The sequence below is a fragment of the Protopterus annectens genome, chromosome 1.part1, assembly GCF_019279795.1.
Source record: "Protopterus annectens isolate FY-2018-M chromosome 1.part1, PAN1.0, whole genome shotgun sequence".
NCBI lineage: Eukaryota > Metazoa > Chordata > Ceratodontiformes > Protopteridae > Protopterus > Protopterus annectens.
In genome coordinates this window covers 1,083,873,102-1,083,895,283 of record NC_056726.1, presented here as the reverse complement: position 1 = coordinate 1,083,895,283, position 22,182 = coordinate 1,083,873,102, and the positions used below count along the sequence as shown (strand labels likewise).

The window sequence follows — 22,182 nt, the reverse complement described above, 5'->3', positions numbered from 1 at the left end:
CTGAGTAGTGCCTCGAGTGTGTGCATTTGGAGGCTGAGACTTCTGGCAATGAGAAGCATTTAGCTCACTTTGTGGTTATTTGTGTTGGTTACAGGGTTTGGTTTGTCCTGAGTGACCTGTGTTCTACACCTGAAGTCAATGCCTCATTGGTCCAATCCAACTATAAGCTAATTACCCTACATATCCACATTCTGCCCCCACCCCCCATTAAGGAAACCATGTTAAAAAATTTCTCCAAAGTCAACTTCATGCTTCTTAAGACAGAAGTGGTGAACTTCATGACACCCATGCAGATGGACAATACAGTTACGACTACTGAATCCTACACAATTGCTCTTTATAAGCACTTGCATGAGTGCATGACTCATGCTATCCCAAACAGAACCATGATGCTATCCTCCAAAAAAAGGAAGCCAATCTGGTGGTCCCCTGCCATAAACAAACTGTACAACAGAAGGAAGAAACTGTTGCAAAAGAGAGTAAAATCCCATGAGTGGAGGAGCTCCCTGGTCAGCCTCAGTAAGAAGCTGCGATCCCCTGATAAAATCCTCCAAAGCTACTTACGAAAACAAAATCACCACTAATTCTAAAGGCAACCACAAAGCATTCTATAGCTATGTCAAGAATCTAAATGGCAACACTCAGATCTGCTTTGAGTTACAGCACAATGGCACTAAATATACAGACCCAGATATTGCCAACATCCTGGCAGATAGGTTCATTGCTAACTTTACCCCCCTCTCACCCATGAAAGAGCCCATCTCTATACCGGAAGAATGCAAAGTTCCTGTAATGACGGCTGCACAGGTAAAAACCACACTCTCCAAAGCCAGGAACACAGCACCCATGGGACCAGACAACATCTCAGGCTGCGTTCTACATGAACTACAGAACGAACTGGCACCACACCTAAGTACCATGTTCAATCATAGCCTCACCTCAGGCTTTGTGCCTGCTGAATGGCGCACAGCGACGGTTATCCTACTACACAAGCGGGGAGCCACCACAGACCCTGGGAACTAGCGTCCCATTAGCCTGATGAGCCTGGTCTGCAAGGCCATGGAAGGTATCATCATAGAACCTATAAACAAAGACATTGGTAATCTCTAAACTCTGGACCCCAACCAGTTTGAGTTTGTTAAACGCAGATCATGTCTCCTAAACCTGATAGACTTCTTTGAAGCAGTCACCAAAGCCGTAGACAAGGGTAAGGTGGTTCACATAGCCTATCTAGATCTTGCCAAGGCTTTCAACACCATCCCTCACTCTGGAATTATAGATAAACTCATTAAACTAGGTATGAATCCCTATGTCAGAAGATGGGTTGTTAACTGGCTCACTGACAGAACCCACACTGTGAAAGTAGCAGACCCCAAATCCGACTTTAGACCAGTGACAAGTGGAGTACCACAGGGTTCAGTCCTGGGTCCTGTCCTGTTTGGTATCTACTTCCCTGAAGTACAGGCTAAAACAGAAGGTCTTTGGCTAATGAAGTTCGCAGATGACTGCAAACTAGGAGCCATAATCAAAACTACTAACAATGTGGACATCCTACAAAAGGGCCTCACTGAGACAGGTGCTTGGTGTCAAAGCCATGGCCTGAAGCTCAATGCCAAAATGTGCATTTTCATCCCCTTTGGTAAAAGCTCTGTAACCATGAACTACAATATAGGCGGTAGTATACTTAACACCAAAAGTGTGATAAAAGACCTTGGGACACATGTGGACAGTAGTCTCTCCTTTGATAATCACATTGCCACAGTAGTCAGGAAATCCTTCTACATGGCACACCTCATCACAAAAGGTTTCTTATGTAGAAAAAAAGGAAGTCATTGTTCCCCTCTACTCATCACTCATTAGATTATAGAGTACAACGCCCCTTTTGGTATGTACCTCACAAGACATCTACAACAACTGGAAAGGCCACAGAAATACCTCACAAGGAGGATTACTGGCCTCAACCACATGCCCTACACAGACTGTCTCAAAAAACTCCATCTTTACTCTGTCACATATCGCCTACTCAGAGGTGATCTCTGCCTAACATACAAAGCTCAAACCCAGAGCTGTTGGACATGCTCCACTTAAAGAAATCCTAATCCCTCCGAGCTACACTCTCTAGAGATCTAAACCTTGTCACCACAATAAACAGAACATGCTGGAGGGATATATTCCTGTAACAGAGACATCCCATACTCTGGAACAAACTACCTATGAATATCAAACAAAGCTCTTCATTAGCACTCTTCACGAAAAATCTTGATGATTGGATGGGAAATAGGAAATTCACACTGGGGATCACTTTTGTGTCTCTGTTCGACAGTGTCACAGGAAAATAAATTTCTTGGGTGGTAAAAGCTAGGGTACCTTTTTGGCTGGGCTTGTATAGGCCCCAGGGCCAATAGCCTAGTACCTACCTATGAACCATTGAGCCTTGCCTAAAAAAGGTAATATGGGGACAGCAAGAGTCTTGACCAGTATTCAGAAGCATAGGGGCGATAGGTGCAAACCATCTGTAGCGAAGCAATGAGGCTTGTCTATCATGTCATCACAGGCAGATAGGACTGGATCCCCTTTGAATGACACCAGAAGCTCAGCCAATTGTTGAAGTTTATTGTCTTTCTGTTATATTGCAGTATCATGTAGGTGAAGGTAAGATGCTACTCAAGGTCAGGGTCATACCAGCCTGGGCTACATGATCATAGAGCTACTATATATCTCTTGTCATGTTGTCCTGGGAGGTATGTCTCAGATCATTCACACTGACATGTACAAAGAACACGTCATATATGTACCTGTTCTGGAGTGATGTAAGTGCTTGTGTTATGTGGCGGATCATAACACCTGACAGACAACTGACAGTAACCTTCCCCTTGTCCAGCCGAGTGAGTGGAACATCTGTATACCTGATTATGGAGTCACCTATTACTAGTGTGTTGGGTATGTTGTTTTGCCTTAGGGCCTGCTGTGAGGCACACTGCTTTGGTGTATCATGCATTTTCTGGTGTGTGCTTGGAGGTGCATATTGCTTGCTTGTCTGCTTAGGAGGATGCTCTCACTTTTTCAGATTAATATTTGTATTCTCCGAGTATGGTAATGTGTATTTATGTGTGTGTTTTGCTGGTGCTTATATTGTGGGTCTATGTGAGACTGTTGGTGTTGTGGTTGTATGACCCTACTCCTCTTGACTGTATTGTCCAGTATTGGGTTGACAGAGCTTAGCCACCAGTTTGACCCTGTGTGTGCCAGCATGTGGTGCATCAACCCATATATGATATGGTCATGGCCTATGCATACAATACACTCACAATACACCTAGTATGATAAGCCTGCTGAGGTTAGCAAATGTGAAAAAAAACTTTGGGCAAACTGTCAGCAAGTAATGTCTGTATTGCACCCTGTAACTCCATATTGCTTGCTGAAATGTAAAGATGTACTTAGTTTGGATTAAGAACCCTGCACTTGCCAACTGTGTGTGTGTGTGTGTGTGTGTGTGTGTGTGTGTGTGTGTGTGTGTGTGTGTGTGTGTGTGTGTCTGTCTCTCCCTGGGGAGAGAGCAATCTTTTTGGAGACTACTCACACCGATTAAAAGTGGTATACTCATCTTTGTCAAGTCTAATGATGTCACCATCCTACAAATATACCTGCGGAAAGTTAAAATCCCAGTAATGTGTATAGCCCGTTGTGTAAATGCATACCGCTGTAGTATCATAATGTAGTTAGATAGGGGTTTGATTCCTGCACTTGCCAACTGTGAGTGTGTGTGTCCCTCTGGGAGGAACAACCTCTTTGGAGACTACTCACATCCCTTAAAAGTGATATATTCATCTTTGTCAAGTCTGATGATGTCACCATCCTACAAATATACCTGTGGAAAAGTGAAATCTCAGTAATGTGTATAGCTCATCGTGTAAATGTGTACTGCTGTAATATCAAAATGTAGTTAGGAAGAAGTTTGAATCTCACACTTGCTGACTGTGTGTGTTCCAGGTGTATGACACCATTGGTCAATGTGGTGGGTTTTGATTTTTCTAGTGTATGACATATCACAGCGACAACTGTATGTGCATTACACATGTAAGGTAGCTGTGGGGCAAAGCCATAGACATACATGTGACCTAAATTATTTCATAGGTGGGTACTCTGCTTTCTCCATGAATGCATGTGTTATCTTTGCCAGAGCGTGCTGGCGCTTTCCAGACCTTAGGTCACTTTTGTATGCTAGTGACAAGCTTAGTCACTGCAGTGATCCCTGGGCTACGTCTTCTGTTTCACATCCATTCAACACGGTTTCTATTGAAGAGTGTGAGTGAGGGTTTATGCTTGAGGTATATTTGAAACCTGTTCCAAAGCAAGCAAAGTCTGGCAAAGATGACTAATCATTATAGGTGTGCAACAGCCTCTGTGGATCTGCATGCGAACCCTTTATTGCTTATGTGTTCCACAGAGGGATTTCCAAAACCCTTTGGTAATGTGATTATCAAAGGAGAGATGACTAAACACATGGCTCTATGTATACATTAGTACCTGTTCCACATTTTGGGGGCTACTACCTATGTGGTACTCTGGGGATACTTTGTTTTCTAAAAGTGGATAACTATGCTTTCTTTGGCTTATAGCTTTACAGCATGAGTTTGACACCAGGTATCTGTCTCTATGATACCCTTTAGGAGGATGTGTGTCATCTGGAGAATAAATTATAGCCCACAGTATGCATTTTCATCAAACGTGGGCAGACATATCCCTACTGTGTTTGCTTGTACCTAAGAAAGCTATATGCCAAACAGGAGTGGTCCCAGGACTGAGTGCAGGTGAATACCACTTGTTACTAGCATAGAATTGTACATGGAGGCTGCAAATGTTACTGTGTGTCCTACATCTGTGTGTCAATTGTCAATCCATCATCTAGCAATCATTTATGGTCAGTCTGTTGAGGTTATGTATAATACCAGAATGTGGGATGGATATGAATTGCTTGCAAGCTATAGCTTGGCTGTATGGACCTCCCCTCACTCACCTATAGCCTTGTTAACTGTCTTGAAGTCTACTAGGTGTAGGAGCCATGATCTGGCCTTTAGAGAACCTAAGTGGGTATGGTGCAGTGTTTGCAGGTTCATAATGTCTCTGTTAATGAGTTCCATAATGCTGTGCTCCATAGCCTTCCAGATAACATTTGTCTGGCTTATAGGGAGAGAGTTTCCAGGATCTGTTGTAGTTCTACCCTTAATCAATTTATGTTAACATTTGCACTGGGTTTGACGAGGGTGGACAGGATTAGGAATAAGTATATTAGAGGGTCAGCCCAAGTTTGAAGGTTAGTAGACCAAGCCAGATAGGCAGGATTACGTTGGTTTGTATATGTGCTGAGGAGGGATGCAGAGTATATTGTGAAATAGATGCTAAGGATGAAGCCGCCAGGTAACAGGAAAAGAGGAATGTCTAAGATGAGGTTTATGGCTGTGGTGAGAGAGGACATGCAGGTGGATGGTGTGACAGCATAAGATGCAGAGGGCAGGAAGAAATGGTAACAGATGATCTACTGTGGCGACCCCTAATGGGAGTATCCGAAAGGAGAAGAAGAAGAAGACATTGTAGATCAACCCTTGTGGACTGTGAACACCATTACCGTGCGTCATTCCACAAGTATGTAACCGGTATAGAGGCTGGATCTGGACAGAGTGTTTAGGTGAATGGTGACTTCATATGTCAGCTTGTGTATGACACAGCCAGGGACACTGTCCAGTACCATTGCCACTGTAGTTTGGACTTTTATAAAGAGATGTTTTAACTAGAGTGTCTGTGAATCATCAGGTTTTACATTCTTCAGGTCTGGAAATGTGGCCCTTGTGTAATGACAGGGTGGTGAAATCCACATTCAAACTGTCTGACAAGAAATTGGTAATGTCAGTCAGATAAGTGTACTTTGTGACCATTTACATTAACTGTGACCCGATCTGAGATTTCCTCTGTAGATTATAAACAACACTAAAGAAAGGTTTAGTGTTGTCTTTGGATTCCTTGCCATTTTGTATTTTGAAGCTTGCCTTGTATGTTTAATGAGGGCTTGTATTTTCCCAATGATACTGACCGGAGAGGTTATCCCTTTTTGGTATGTAACTCTTTTTTGGTACAACTTCACACCTTCTATTATATATTTAGTTTATGGCAGGGGTCCATGAGACTAATGCACTTTTACTGTATAAGTGAGAATTTCTTGTGTTTGTGATAGCACGGTCCATGCAACCCTGTAGGTGAACAGTATGCATTACTAAAGGATTATCCAGCTGGGACAGTGTTAACCTTAGTAATGCAAACCAATGACAGATAGCAACAACAGCATCACCCACAGCACAGTGTCAACCCATGTCATACACACACATGTGTACTCAAGTTCCAAAATGTGTGTAGTACAATGCACACTGGCCACCAATAGAAACTAAGGAGTGTTAACACTGGCCAATACAGGGCATGTCACCCTGCACATGTGTCCAATATGCATAGGTTCATAGATTAGTACTAGGCTAATTGCCTTTGTGGGCCATTTTTAAGCCTAGCCAGTTACCCCATGTGAGAATCACACCCTGCACCTTTGGTTTATAAAGCAAATACCTTAACCATTATGCCAATCGCCCACCCCTCATGTACATGCAGACAGTGCACCTCCACCATATTCACAAATGGACACCTGCAAACATGTGTTGCACACACCCCACACTTACTGTCCACTGTATAATGCATGCTGACACAACTACACACAACAGCCAAGTGGCACATGGGCAAACAAAACACAGTTGGAATAAACACTGGTGAAAACAATACAACATTACTAATTACAGCTTTAATGCATCATGCCTGCTCAGCTACACCTTCAAGGATATCATTACACTTTACTGCTGACAACATGCTACACATCCAACCATTGTTATACTTTATTAAAGTCACCCTGTGCATCAGCACCATGTTAGCCTGTTCCTGCATCAATGTTACAGATGACAGGAGGTGTCACAGGTTTCATCATATGCACAGGGTGTGTTGTTGGTTTGCCAGAGGCCTACACTGAGCCATACAATCGACATGTGTGTGTGAGTGTGTGTGTGAGGGCCATGAGTACTGTTATGGGCCAATGTTGCTGCCATGTGTGCGGGTATGTGTTTGCCCTAGGTTTCTGGTTTATGTGTGTGTGTCTGCATGCACACAGTTCCACCATGTGGCTGCCATATATGGGGATTTGTGAGACAGCTACAGACTGTACCTGGCAGGCTTTACAGATCACCGTCTCTGGCCACGGATATGGAACCTGGGCCTGGCAGGTGTGCTACAGACAGTATCAGGTGCTAATCCAGATTGGGTACTATCTGAAGAGGTTGACATATGTCCACCGGATCCAGGTCCCTGCTGGGACTGTCCAGAGCCACGTGCACGTGGTCTGCTAGGATAGTCTATGGACAGCCCCCCAAACATTGCTAAGGCTGGTACTGGCACTATGGGAGCAGCTGTGACTTGCTGGACATCCACGGCTACCTCCAGCTGGTGATGTTGCTGGCATACGTCCACATCGACGTCTCAACCATCCTGCACTGTCCTGACACATGGACATGACATTGTGGAGGACATCCAATGTCTCACCCCAACGTCTATCAATGACCTCAGTGTAGTTACGTATGGCACCTGCTAGGTCATGGATACTGTCATTTACAGAGGTGTAATGAGCCCTCTGTGCCCTTAGCCCCTGTCTGGTGTACCGCTCCATTCGTGTCTGTGCCTCCATGACAGCCTGGAACATGCGTGTGGTAGAAAGAGGTATTGCACGTCTGCCAGGGGCATGATGACCAGCAGTGCTCTGATGAAAACCCCTGGTCATCTGCCTATGTGGTACCATTCCAGACATCTGGCTATGGCTGCTGTGCCATAGATACCACACTGTCCTGGCCAGTGCCAACCGTACACTGTCCCTCAGCTAAGGGCAATGGTGATGATGGATATACAGGCAGTATGACTGTGTGCATGGATGGGGTGGAGACTTGTGTACTGTCAATTGGTGTCCCAACAACAGACCCCTGACAAACCTGCCTGTGCCTCAACACACCTATCCTCATCATCACCGTCTATCTCAGTGACATCAGGTTTCCTTCTGTACTGATCCAGCCCCACCTCGACACCTGTGAGAGGAAAACAGGAAACACACTTTAAGACCTGAACATGACTTCAGACTACATGCACACATGCGCAGATGCACACATGCACACATGCACAAATGCGCACATGCGCAAATGTACACATGCACATACACAAAACTACACTCCTCCCGAAAGCAGACACACACAACACCAGCAATCACAGAACATACACAATAGCAGGGGATGGTGGGGTACAGTATCACAAGCAAAACAGTCATATCACACATGTCAGCATGCAGGACATGTGTTGCTCAACAGCATGCAGTGCAAGTGTAGTCAGTCCTTGTTACTAACTGTATACATGGCTTTGATGCATGTGTTTTGTTATTAGGTGATGGCCCTCCCCCTGGAACACAATGCATACATGGACACAACATTGCTGTGCAGGTATTCATAACCCGGTGATGTACTGTGCATTATAACTCACAGGTGTACATACCATTGCTGGATGTGTATCTGTGTGTCAGATAGGTATCCAATGCTGATTACAGCCTCTGTGTCTTTAACAAATAATTGTGGACACATTTTTACCACATGCATGATGAATATTCACACAAAATCATCAGTGGTGCATGGATAATTGATGGAATACCATTCACCCACATACCCAATGTATGGTACTTAAGGTGAGTGTAGATCATATTGTGGACATGCCAGTCTCATACATGACATGGCATGCTAAAACACAACTGCATATTTAAACACTACATATACCCGATATGTGTCATATGACTTAGACACTCAATAGCATCACAAGACATATATGTTTCAGTTGTGGAAATGGTGATTGGTATGCATACTGTTTAGAGGTGCATATGTGTGCACACATGCATCATTATGGTGTGCAGCAATGACAGCTATGTGTAGTACTGCGGTTACAATAACTGTATGGGGCATAGTACCATAGGTCATCATCATGAAGCATCAGGTGGTCACTCAAGGCTACAAATGTTTCACAAACCAGCACTAATCATGCTGTGCTGGAACTGTACTACCTTGGCTAAATTCACCATTTCCCAACCGGTTGTTATGTGAGTTTGTAAGGAGGCCAATAAGGAGCATTCCCTGACATTAATGTGTAGTGTGTTGCAGAGTGTTTAAATGCCCCAGGATAGGCCTCTACCCCTCAGGTATATTATGTGTAATGTGTGGATGAGATTTTGGATACTGGAGTGTGTCTTTACAGAGGGTTTGGGAATCCTTTATGTTTAGCATGTTAAAATGCTCTGTGTATGACATAGATGTGTATGTTATGTGCATGTTGAGTATCAACTGTGCCTATCCAATGGTCACTACAGTCTAGCCACATTCATTTGAGATGGCCTGGGTATTGCATGTGTTTGAGGCAGATAATAACATTAGTGAAATGTGATTGCTCTTACACCAAACATGCACAGCATGCATTATGGGTAGGTGTGTTACATGTGTACATGGCCTACACCTAAACTATGACATGCACTTTTTATTTACAATAATAACTGTAGAGCACACTCACCAGCATCTGTCCGCTGCCTTGATGTCACCCCAGAGGGACCTACATAGAGATGAGACAGCTTGTCAGTGGCCACAACTGTAGCATTGCTACTGTGTGTTTGCATTCTTACAGTATAACAACAGTTTACATTCACAGGACTACAGATTATGTTCCAAATGATCAGTATTGCACAACAACAGGCTCCACATCTTTGAACGACACACTCCACATCTCACATATGCATGATCTACTAATACAGATAACAGTAGTCTACAGATATGCCATGTTACCTGCATGCTCCATGTGTGCTTGCTGGGTGGCTCCAACCTCCATCATGGTGTATGTCTGCTGCTGTTGTTTTTGGGCAGGTGCCACCAGGCTAATAAGCAGCTCCTCCATCTGGTTTGGGGGGATGGATATTAACACCACCTCCTGTTGCAAGCTGTTGTCTACGCACATCAGTGGCATGCTGACAGACATGTTTGAGAAGATCACTGCAGTGGTGGCATACCTGCTCACATGTCTGGTTATGCAGGCCTGCCTCATTGACCCTGTGGACAGCATCTTGCCACATTGCAGTATGCTCCTGCTGGTACTGGCTGGTTCGTGAGAACATGAGATGGTAGTGCTGAATCATACTGCTAGTAATGATATCATCTTCAGCACTACTGTAACTCAGGTTCCTGTGGTGGGCCATGATCCCTGCAAGACATAAATACAAAAATATGTCTGAGCAAGTCATATGGCACATTTAACATTATACAGTACAGATATCACTGAACTGCCATATATAGCATCCTATAAGCTAACCGAGAGTGAAACACTGTAACTGCCACTTATCACTGTTCACCCCACAACTGCTTGAAAGTGTTTTGCTCACTCTCTATCTGATGAACCATGTTCTGCACAGCAATAAAATAAAATCACTATATAAGACTATACAAGAGTACCTGGCACACTGTATGCAACACGATGCACCACCTAGCCACAGCAGATATAAATCAAGCTGATGTGTAAAGAAATATATCATCCATCACAATCAGTGTAAGGTCCAGTAAATGTATTACTATTATATCACACAACTTGTTAATGCCAAACCCGTGGCCAAAATATGTGCACAATTGGGAATATAGGTCACATACTGCTGCAGTACACTATGAATGTTGCTAGATACGCAGTTATATGTATTACCACACATATGTCAAAGGCCATGTTACAGACATACCCACAGACACGTCAGACAAAATTACAGGACACAAAGGTATGACAACCCAGATAAGATTTCAGTGTGTACTATACAGTACTGTGTGTCAGTACTTACACAACCTTAATCTTGAGAAATGTAATCTGTGATGAATACAGGGACCACACAAAACAGTGGATGCAAGCAATGTGGACATACACCATACTTTGCTGTACAGGCCCAGAGCTTCAAGTAGTACTACAGTACACACAGGATTTGCATTCAACATCAGCACCAATTAATAATCATAGATGTAGTGCTTTAACCTCCAATGACACACCCTAGTTAAAATCAAGGGACTTAATTACACTGTATGCAATAGCACTTGTTCTGCCTAGCAACAGAATACACAGCTTTTGCTAGGATCAAAGCAAGGACCCATAATACCATAACATAAACAGTTTCCCACTAAGCTATCCCACAGATACATATCTTTGACGTATTCACAAACATATTGATCATCACAGTCAGTCAACAGTACAGAGAATCTATTGCAACAAGTAGATGTAGGTGTGTATGAGTGTGTGTATATATATATATATATATATATATATATATATATATATATATATATATATATATATATATATATATATATACACATATACACATCCATCTGTCTACATATACATATATATGTAGGCACATATACATTTCACCTTTCATAGTGAGAATATCAATTATACAAAGGATGTAAGGTGTACAGTAATGTAATAAAATCGCACAGTCTTGGGATAAATGCATTGAAGGTGCTCACAGCCCAGGTAGCTGTAGCAGGCCTTACTGGCTTCAACATTGCAAACTGAACCAACCACCCGCAGTGTTTAACCACCACATGTCATATACCAGCACTGTATGCTGTCTTGTTTGTCTCACACTAAAACCTACATACAAATATGTGCATACTAACCTTCACCAACATATATATCTCTCCCCTTCGCAAACAGTTGCAATATGTCCCCTGCTCTATGCACATATACAGATGTGAATATATATGACACAGATATATTCTCTGTATGTGTGTGGCATACACACACATGGTCCACACTGTTGTAAGTCCCTAGACTTCACAGCTGAATTGTTGGGCCTTGCTGCAACACAAACAGGTGTCACATATGAACACAGACTAACATTGGGGGGGGTATATATGGCAACAGATGCTAGATAAGCATACTAGACTGCTACAGCAGTTGCCAATGCTAAGCTACACTTTAATATGACTATCATGCATGTGTTGTTCTGTCACACCCATGTTTATATAATGTCAGTGCTAATCCCCCCAACAACCATTGGCCACACTACTGTACAGAACACAGATAACATGGATCAGATCTTTGACATTTAATGCTGAGCTACACATTTCACAGGCATGTCCCACTGCCCACAGGTGCACACAGTATTGTCCAAAGCAGTAGTTAAGCAGAACATCTGTGCATAAAGAAGTGCTGCTGCCACATATGAATGTTTCACATTATGTAGAATATTCTTCAATAACACCTACTACATGCCAGTAAATACATATGTGTCACATACCTTTCCTTTTCTTTGTATAATTTGGTAATCTTTATTTTTTCCTTTTCTCTGTCTCTCTCTCTCTCTGTCAGTCTCTGCAATAGTGATTGAGTTTGTTGGTAGAGATTGCAGCCTGCTTTTGTAGGAATTTGCACATGAGCATGTGATGGCCTCTGTACCAATTAGTGGCCACTATTTGCTAATTGCATGCAGCCTGCTGTGAAGTAATTGCAGTAATCACTGTCATAGCAACCCAGTACTATAAATTGCTGACTCATGTAGGCGTGGCCCTTTCAGTTTTCCAAGATGGAGATCATCCTTGTTTGGTGTGGACATCATTGTTTAAGACAGAAGGTTGGTATAGTTCTTATATCAGAAGCCAGGGGTGTAGCCAGAGATTTACATTTTGTACTCAGACCTAATGTTGCTGCTTCCAGTACCCACTTGTCAGTGTAGAAATGTACTCACCCCTCGAAATGCTACCCCAAGATACATGGAAAGATGTACTTTCTTTTCAACTGTTACAATTAACTGCCATACAGAGCTAGTTATAGAGATGTATTCTTTGGCACAAGAATTGTTTGTGAACTGCTATACTGTGAATATTCATTTACTCAGTTCTAAACAGTTTGTGCTTTTTAAGTGTTGACATTAGCACAAGCTGCTCAGAAAAACTGGACACATTTCAGTACTGTAAGTATGCTTACCTACATCCTTGGTAGACCCTGCTCACACAGGTATATTCTACATTTGGGTAGGGTTGCAGAAGTACAGAGAGTGTAAGTAGTATTGTGTGGATTTTTTCTTGCTGGACTTACAGGGTTGCTGTGTACATGTTAGTTTATCAAGGCAAGAAGTCTGTCTGCGTAACTCCCAACTGTGAACCTATCCACGATAGCCAGAGAATAGCCTATTTTTTTCTGTGCACCACACAGGTATTTTCAGCAATAGAGCAATGGCATTGTTACAGTTGGTTGCTACCAGTACATGGCTACATCCATTTGTATTTCAGTGTTGTATTCCTACATAAGGGTATACTTCCGAAACTCCTTCCAAAGCTATTTGCACAGTGTGTAACAGCAGAAAGGCTAATATGCCTCTGTGTTTCTGCCTCTGCCAGACCTCTCAACCAATCGGGTACATATTTGAACAGACTCGGTGAAAAGTCAAGAAAAATTTAGGAACAATCAGGGACACCTTTAAAATATTAGTGCCATTAAGTTGAAACATTGAGAGAATCAGAGCTTATGAATTAATACACCTTTTCTGAAGTAAAAGAAGTGACTAACTCTTAATTATTGTCATTATTCATTGTGTAATTCACCACCTTTCTGGCCAAAGTCACTAGTTTTAGGAGGAATTCAGAGGGACAGAGCTAAAATGTGTGTCAAAGTCAGGGGCATCCCTGAAAATTAGTGACAGTTGGGAGGTATGGCCTCTGCCCTAAACAGATATGCCAGTGTTTGTCCTGCTGTGATACTGTGTGGGGTTGTAAAGTGATGGAGTAACATTATTTCCTGCTAGAATGGCTGCTTCTCTTATCACAGTCATGTAATGTAATCTCACAACAACTGTTGGTCAACATCCACAGAACAAGTTGTGTGGTATGGCATTCCTAATTTTCCTTTACATTCACTCATTCTGATGCATGATATATTTATTTCATCACCAACTTGAGGTATATCTACCGTGGCTTAGTGGTACTTCATGTTGTGTAGTGTGTGTGTGTGTGTGTGTGTAAGGTCCAGGGTTCAAGACTGACAGAGGTGTTTTATTTTGCTCCTGAGCAGAACAAGGGCCCTCACATACAGAGTGACTAAGGTACTTTTAAGCAGTTTTAAGCAGGTTTGCACAATGCTGTGCATTGCTTAGCCAAGCGCAAACAAGCTCAAACCCACGGTAAACCCACTCACTACTGCTTGATGTTGCTTACTCCTGCTCACCCCCACGCTAATTTCTTTGAAAGAAAAGAAAAATGGGGAGATAGGAAAGTGGTGAAAAAGGGGCACAAAGAGGGAAAGACAGTAGGGAAAATAGCTCGGGATGTGCAGGACGGGTGTAGGGAAGGTCCATAGCTGTCCATTTATTCAACAGCAACAGCTGTGCGTATGCAATAAATTTGGAGGTAGATATGAACCCTTCAACCCCTGAGAAAGGGGTGAGGACAACAAAGTATGTTGTAATGCCAATTAAATAACATTCATGTGTCCAGTGGACGTGTGTGCAAAATGGGCAGCTATGTATGGGGTGTAATTTTTTTTGGGAGCAGATTGCCCTTTTTTATTTTTTCTCAGGTGAGAGTGGAACGTGTGGTAGGGGAAGTAGGTATATTTGGGGAGGTTGGTTGGGGAGGTAAACAGACAAGACAAACAAGATGTATACAGGGGTGGTATATGACACGTGTGGTGGGTGAACATCTTTGACGGGGAGGGTTGTTTGAAAATCGCAAGCCCATGAGCCCCCAGATGGAAACAGTGGGACTGAGGTCCCCACCCATGAGAAGTCACCACTGCACCTTCACAGCTCAGAGGGTGGCTGTGCTGGGGGCTGTGTAGGAGGGGCAGGCTGACCCAGGAGTTGCGCTACTCGGGCCTCAAGCTGGCATAGAGGTTCTGCAACAGAACGTTCAATCTCTCTATGCACCACAGCTCGGACCATTCAAAGGGTGATAGGTGCCCCTCCACCCATGCTTGCATGGTGGGTCGAGCCCCATCCCCTGCAGCACTTTCACCTGAAGGTGGCACAGGACCAATGGAGGTGGAGGTCCCTAGCTGGGCACCAGATCTGCTGGTGCCAGGTGCCATGGCCAGCTGAGGTGGGACAGGTGGGTCCGCTGGGACTGGCCTTCCCATAAGAACTATGTTTTGGAGAGTTTAATAAAGATATGGGTTAGTAACAGTCAACAGCATTCCCAATTAGTTATAACAGCATGCAGAAGTATCCCCATTAAACCAACACACCAGAATTTCAACAGTTGAAAAGCAAGCATAACGCATGCATACATAGAACATTAGTGGACAGCATGCAGGTTGAATTGATGGCAACAGGCCACCAATATTGTGGCATTTTAACAGGACACATGCATAGAAATAAATGCAAATATTTATAACCCAATAGGACATATGTCCCAACAAATGTTTTGAGATTAGACATACCGATTGAGGTGTGGAATTGAATATTTTATGCACATACAGTAGGGTGGGAAAAGATAGCTCAATTAACAACTTATATATCCTTCTAGTTTTCACTACATTCCTATTAACTGCAGTTATATGTCCCTTACATGTATTATTACACTACCCAATGTCCTTCTATTGTGCAATTGGATTTTTCTAGATCATTATATATATGAGCTGTATCTTATATACAAACTGTCCAAGATGCAGATGTTACTGCAACATATTTTGAGAGTTGCTCACACACACTAGTGCTAAGATGGTACACTGACAGATCTACTTTCATATAATTATCCAGATATGTTCAGGTGAAAGTATCAGTTATATGTTAACAGCTCCCTACATTTCTGGCAGCACACTGACATTTCTGGGGAACACAATACCAAGCTACTCATGTGCCAGATTAACCTGTACATGCTGGCCATGACCCAACAGTTGAGGGCTGTACATATGCATACAAGATACTGGCACTCCCTTCATCCACATTATATGGGCCTACCCAAGTGTGGATTGCCACTGATTAATACAACACTACTATTTGTAGAATGCAACAGTACAACAACATATCAAAGAAAATGACACAGACGCACTCCATGAATCATACATTTATTAAAGGATTATTACACCTTTATTTATTGGGTTAAAAGACTTTTTGAAGGCTCTCTCATTTATTTTATATAACAGTGCATGCAGAATAATTACCAACCTGCCTCATGATGCAGCCTTTGCAGCCTATCTTCATGGGCTTGCTGGTTCATAGCCTAGACACCTGCAGCTGTGAAGTAAATGTAGTGATATTGAGACATACCTATCCATAGTATAGACAAGCATAGCAATTCTTAACTACTTAATACAATGGTTACTTACTCAGTACTGGGGCATTAGGCATCGCACAGTATTCCTGGATCTACTGGTCCAGTTGATTCTCCCTATGTTGCTTCAGGTCAGAATAATGGTGCCTGACCTGCTCACCTGTCTGAAGAACACCAGGGGCACTGGTGAGATCACAGGCAAGACTGTTCCAGGCCTCCGTTTTATACTGGGTACCCTGGTACTGTTCCTGCAGGAGTCTTTCCTCATGACTGTGGACAAGAAGCCAAACCATTACTTTGGACTCCTATGTGCCCCAGTGTTGCGCTCTAAATCGAGTGCCTTCTCCAACACCAGCCATACTGACTGCAGAAGGAAGCTATAATCAGTTATAGCAAGTATTCCCACCTCTGGAGCTTAAATATGCCTCATTTCCCGCACTTATTTGTGATTGGCCAGTTTTGGAAAAATTCAGCTGTAGACACGCCTGCTTAGCTGATGTTGCCAATGTTTAAAATTCCGTTGATAGATATGTGTCTGTTGAAAATGCATGTTTGTGAAATGCTGTCATGGCTTAGTGGTTAAGTGCTGTGACTATAGTGCACAGTATCCTGAGTTCAAGCCCTGTCACTGTTTTAAATTTTCCTGCTGGGCAGACCTGACTGGTTAAGGTACAGTAAAGGAGGTGTGAGCGTGTTTAACCGACTTTGCTCAACTTTGCCCGACTTTGCCCAACATTGCTCAATGTTGCTTGACACTGCTCGATGTTGCACGACTTTGACTGACATTGCACTGGTTAGCGTGGTGCGCAGCTACACACAAATGTGTTGCGGTTGCACTGGTTAGCGTTCTGTGCAGCTACACGCAATTGTATTTAAATATGCTCAATAATGGTAAAATGTGCTTAGCAGTACTTTATATTTCTTAAAATAGGGTACTCATGCCTCAGAATGCATAACCATTTCACATATATATAATTTGTTCACTACTACGTTTAACATTTCAATGCTTTTTACAAAACTTATACATAAAAAATGTCAGGAAATATTTTTGTATACAAATTTCCCACAGAAAATGGAACGTGCAGTAGTGGGACTCGAACCGGGAATGCCTCCTCTTTGTGAGAAGGCTCTAACCACTACTCTATCGCTATTTTGCTTAATTTGCATATATTTTTCATATTATCCTCTTCTGGTGTCTAAGCTGCTAACTGTAGCTAAGCAATGGGCAAACCGGAAGAAAAAAATTATTTTTATTTTTAGTTTTGTCAGTTGTTTAACATATGGGGGAGTGTAGTGTTACATTGTGCACATGTGAGCAGACTCACTCATGTAACTCGAAATTGCGGTGTTTCTTCATTGCAGGGGCATGGATTTTTGGACTACTCAGCAGTCTGACATGCCCCCTATACTCGTTCACGCTCCGTGTAAGCTTTAGAGTTGAGGCAGCACACCCTCATTAATATGCATGGCATGCTGCCATCATAATCTTACACTGGCACTTCTGTGTAAGACTAATCTACACACACACACACACACACACACACACACACACACACACACACACACACACACACACACACACGCACACACTCACACACACACACACACGTATATTTATATAAAGTGTTGTGTGTGAGCACACACATTTGTACTGGAGACAGATTTGGCTAGGCTATTCCAAACCTCAGCCTTGTACTGACACCCGATCTAGTCCCCCTGCAGTAGCCTCCAGCTGTACAGCTTGACAAAGAGTGCCACAAAAATCCTAGACTCCTAAACATCCCATCTTTGTTTTCTAAATGGAACAATATGTCTATCATCACCATCCATGTTTGCAGCAGTCAAGCCAGAAATATGAGTCTGGATTACTGCCCATTGATATCTCGCATGAAACAGCTTGACCACAAAGACGCCCAGCCTTGCTACATTTAGTGACCCCCTGTTAATGAACTGTATCATTGTAGTTCAATGCCATAGGTCATGGACATGTCCATATGCTAGCATTTTATTTATTATGACTAACAATAGTTTGATAACTCTTCCCTGAATCCATAGCCAGCTTTTGGCACCAGTGAACCCAAGACCCAGGATACCCCCAACCACAGCGAGTTATCTTACAGAAGTACTTAGTGAACTTTGCTACTTGAGTAAACTTCATTAGGATACGTTATGGCCTAGGCCAACATATTTATGCTGTTTTCTTAGTATTATCTTTAATAGTCCGTACAACTATATCCTCCCTTAATTTATTTTAGTAACACAGCTACAGAGTTTGCCTAAGACAAAGAGAAACCATATGCTTCTGCTGTGCTTTCTGTTATAATAAAAGGAAAGGGAATGTAACAGCTCTTCTCATGCTGAAGTTAGTCCCTCTGAAATACATCTCTAAGCACTCAGAATTATAGAATATATTCTGTAATGTTTTCACTTTTTCCATTGTCAGGTCAGTCTAAGGTCATTCAGTCTGTACATAGTACTGCAAAAGCTCTGCTCCATGAACTGAGAGGTTGCTTAAGAGGAATGGCAGTGACAGGATGATACATAGACTGGAAGTGTCCAGGGAACCACAACTTAATATTTGCTGGGGGCACCCAGGATGTTAATACTGGTCCTTCTTGAAACCCTGTAATAAATGACCAGTTGCACTGGTTAGTTCTATGGAACCTGAGTGTTTAATTTTACTTCTGGCAGCTGTTAGCACGTCTGCATTTACATGATGCATGCAGTCCCTTATCTCCCTAGCACATTTACATATTCCTTTGCTGATTGTGAAGGTTGCACAGAGCTGTTTTCCTCCAAGCACTATGACTTTGAAGGTTACCCAGAAACACTCTCATTCTTTATCATCTCACAGATCTTGTACTGCAAGACAATATTTTAAGAGTAATAACAAGCATGCATGTTTTTGGCATAACCCTGAATGACAAGCAAGCATATCAGGAACAAACGTAGGAGTAGAATTCCCTATGTTTTTAACTCTGAACAATACTGTCCGTATCAAGCATCAAAACCATTTATAGGAGATATCGATGGTCATCTGGTTATTGATAACCTTTAGCTACTGTAATGGCTTTTACTGAACATTCTCAAATGGTGCTGACCGGATGCTGGAGCTGGACCAGAATGTTGTAGCAGCATGACCTGTCAGTACCACTCTAGTCCCCTGTTTATGTAAGATGCACTGATCACTGTTTATTGCTGGATTTGGAGCTGGAGCAGAATGTTGTAGCAGCATTACCTGTCAGCACTGCTCTATTCCCCTATTTATGTAAGATGCACTAATTGCTATTTATTGCTGGATTATGTACTGTGAAATGCTTTTGATACCTTTAGCGCTCCATGTCCAGGGTAAGAGTTACTTAAAAAAAGGACTTAGTCTATATCACCTGTTTTTGTATCCTTCCTTAAAATTATAGGTAGCCTGCTACTAATTTCCATTGTTGAAACAACCCCAATGCGATATTATTTATTTATTGACATTTTCTTACCAGGAACATCCAGCTGAGCAAGAACACATTTCCAGCAGAGGCCCGAGGAGAAAAGCTCCACAGAATGCAAATTGCAACAATATATTTTGTCTATATACGATGTACAATATGGTTTATTTACAAATGTCTCAATCCTGTTTATACCTCATGGAAGTGGTAGGCATTGTACGTTTTGACTCTCAAAGCCAGGTCATGGCTGAAAGGGGGAAGTGGTTATTGCTTACAAATCCTTTGTGGAGACATATTACCTTTCTGTATTCACACTCACACTGTCCAGCATGACACAAATTTACTCACTAATTTGTAGTCCTCATCATACAGTTCTGCAGATACCTGCTCATATATAATAAATTTGAATCAGAGTATCATACTGTCTGAAAAATCTGAATTACAAACTGTGAATACATTTAAAAATATAGATTAATGTGTAAGCATTTGCCATATACGTTACACTTCGATATGTGAAAATATTTCTGTCAAGACTGCACATCTTCCTGAGGTAGACAGAAGTCCCATGCTTCTTCCTGTGACGTATCCTTTATCTTCAAAGTAGTTTATAAGGTGCAAGTGTACAGTGCTGCAGGAAAGAGTCCATATCCTAAGTAGTGGTTATCATGTTAAGTGTGGGAAGTTAGGGTAGCATGGCTATGTTTCAGCACTAGCAGAAAAATGTGCTAAATCTGGATCAGTAGATGCAATACAAATTAATGTCTGTTTTACAGGTGTCTGTAAAACAGGCTGCATCTTTTCTTAACATTTACACATCTCCAGCTACATATTTTCCCCCTACCTGCCATGGGAGAATCTTGTCAAAGCTAGCACATGTCTGATTATGAAAAGGTCCACTTCCAGGCTCGCAAGAATAGAAATTCTGCAGTGAATGTGCAAGAGCATATGCCGCAATATATGCATTGTATGCAGTTCTTACACTGAATTCGTCAAATGAAAGAAAGGAAAGGTCTCCCAAGGCCTCAGATCCTGAGCATGGCAAGGGATCTCTGTCATGTGATACTGTAGAACCAATCATGGGGGTCTCCCATTTGCACACAAATGCTTCTTGCCAGAAGTCTTTAATGAACTGATTTCCTGGTAATGTAGAAGGGTTGGCATGAAAGAAGAATTCCTTGAATCCAGGAATCCACCCACTGTGAAAAGCAAACCCAAGAGTCCCCATAAATGAGTTAAAAAAATCCTTCCTAGAGAGACTTAAAGCTTCAGACCAGCAATGGCATGCAACCCAGACCTTTCCAACAATATTCTGCCTTGAAAATTCCTCCATTAATGGAACAAGGCTTGGCGGATTGGAAAAGACCATGATTACATTTGCTGTAGATTTCTTGACAATATCAACAATTTGTAGAGTTCTGCTTTCTGAATAGTGAACTGGAATTGTCTCTGCATAATCTATACAGACACCAGTTTTAGCCATTTCCTTCTTTAGTGCCAAGCCAGCCAGCCGACCAAAGTTATTATCCTGAAAAAGGATCCCAACCCAGTTCCAATGAAAGTGAACCATTAATTGAGCAAACCCAAAGCATTCAAAGTCCTGGTTTGGGTTGGTTCGTAAAAATGAAGGGAATATCAGTTTATCACTAAGGATAGGAATGGTAGCTGCATAGGTGATCTGAGAAAATAAGAAAAAAAATAATTGATAAGTGATTTTTATTATACTTCATATAAAGATATATGCATGGCATTCTTAAGCAAGAATGTGGAACAGAATTGATGTGTTTATTTATTTTTATTTACTTATTTATTTAAAGTTTGTTGACATTGGTAATATATTAAAGTTGGACACACTGCAGATATACACCGCAAGAACAAATAGATACACATTTAGGCAGTAAAGAATCAAACAAGCAAACAAAAATATTTACACGCACAAAAAGATGAGATTAGCTGTACATTATTGGAGTAGCTAGTAATCGATATATACAAAACGATAAGATATTAAAATATTTACAAAAATGACCAATGGAAAATTACAGCTTATAAAAATTAATTTGTGCTGAACTGAGCTTCAGCATTTTACAGTTCTACTTACAGAGGAGCGGTGAGATACAGACAGCTGTTTTGTCACCAGAGGCGTATGTAAAAAGCAACATTTGGAGCAAACTGTGAGGTGAATTTATAGTTGTTTGTGGAACATTAATGAAAAGAAGATTTATACCCTCATATGCTTCTTTTTTCATTTTTTAGTCCCCTCAGACCTCATCTTACTGGCCTGGCCACAAATGTCCATGCTGAGTCTACCAGTAACTCTCCTACCCCCAAACTTACTCTGGCATTTCTGGGGTCAG

The 22,182-nt window shown here is 42.1% G+C and overlaps 1 protein-coding gene across 1 annotated transcript in view; it reads right to left on the bottom strand.

Annotated features, from left to right (window-relative positions):
• The window catches only part of LOC122815427 (extracellular calcium-sensing receptor-like), a 257,829-nt gene that overhangs the window by 195,846 nt on the left and 39,801 nt on the right, over positions 1-22,182 (bottom strand). The window contains exon 4 of the mRNA XM_044087915.1: positions 20,673-21,506. Within this exon, the coding sequence (XP_043943850.1) occupies positions 20,673-21,506 (834 nt within the window). The remainder of the gene's footprint in view (positions 1-20,672; positions 21,507-22,182) is intronic.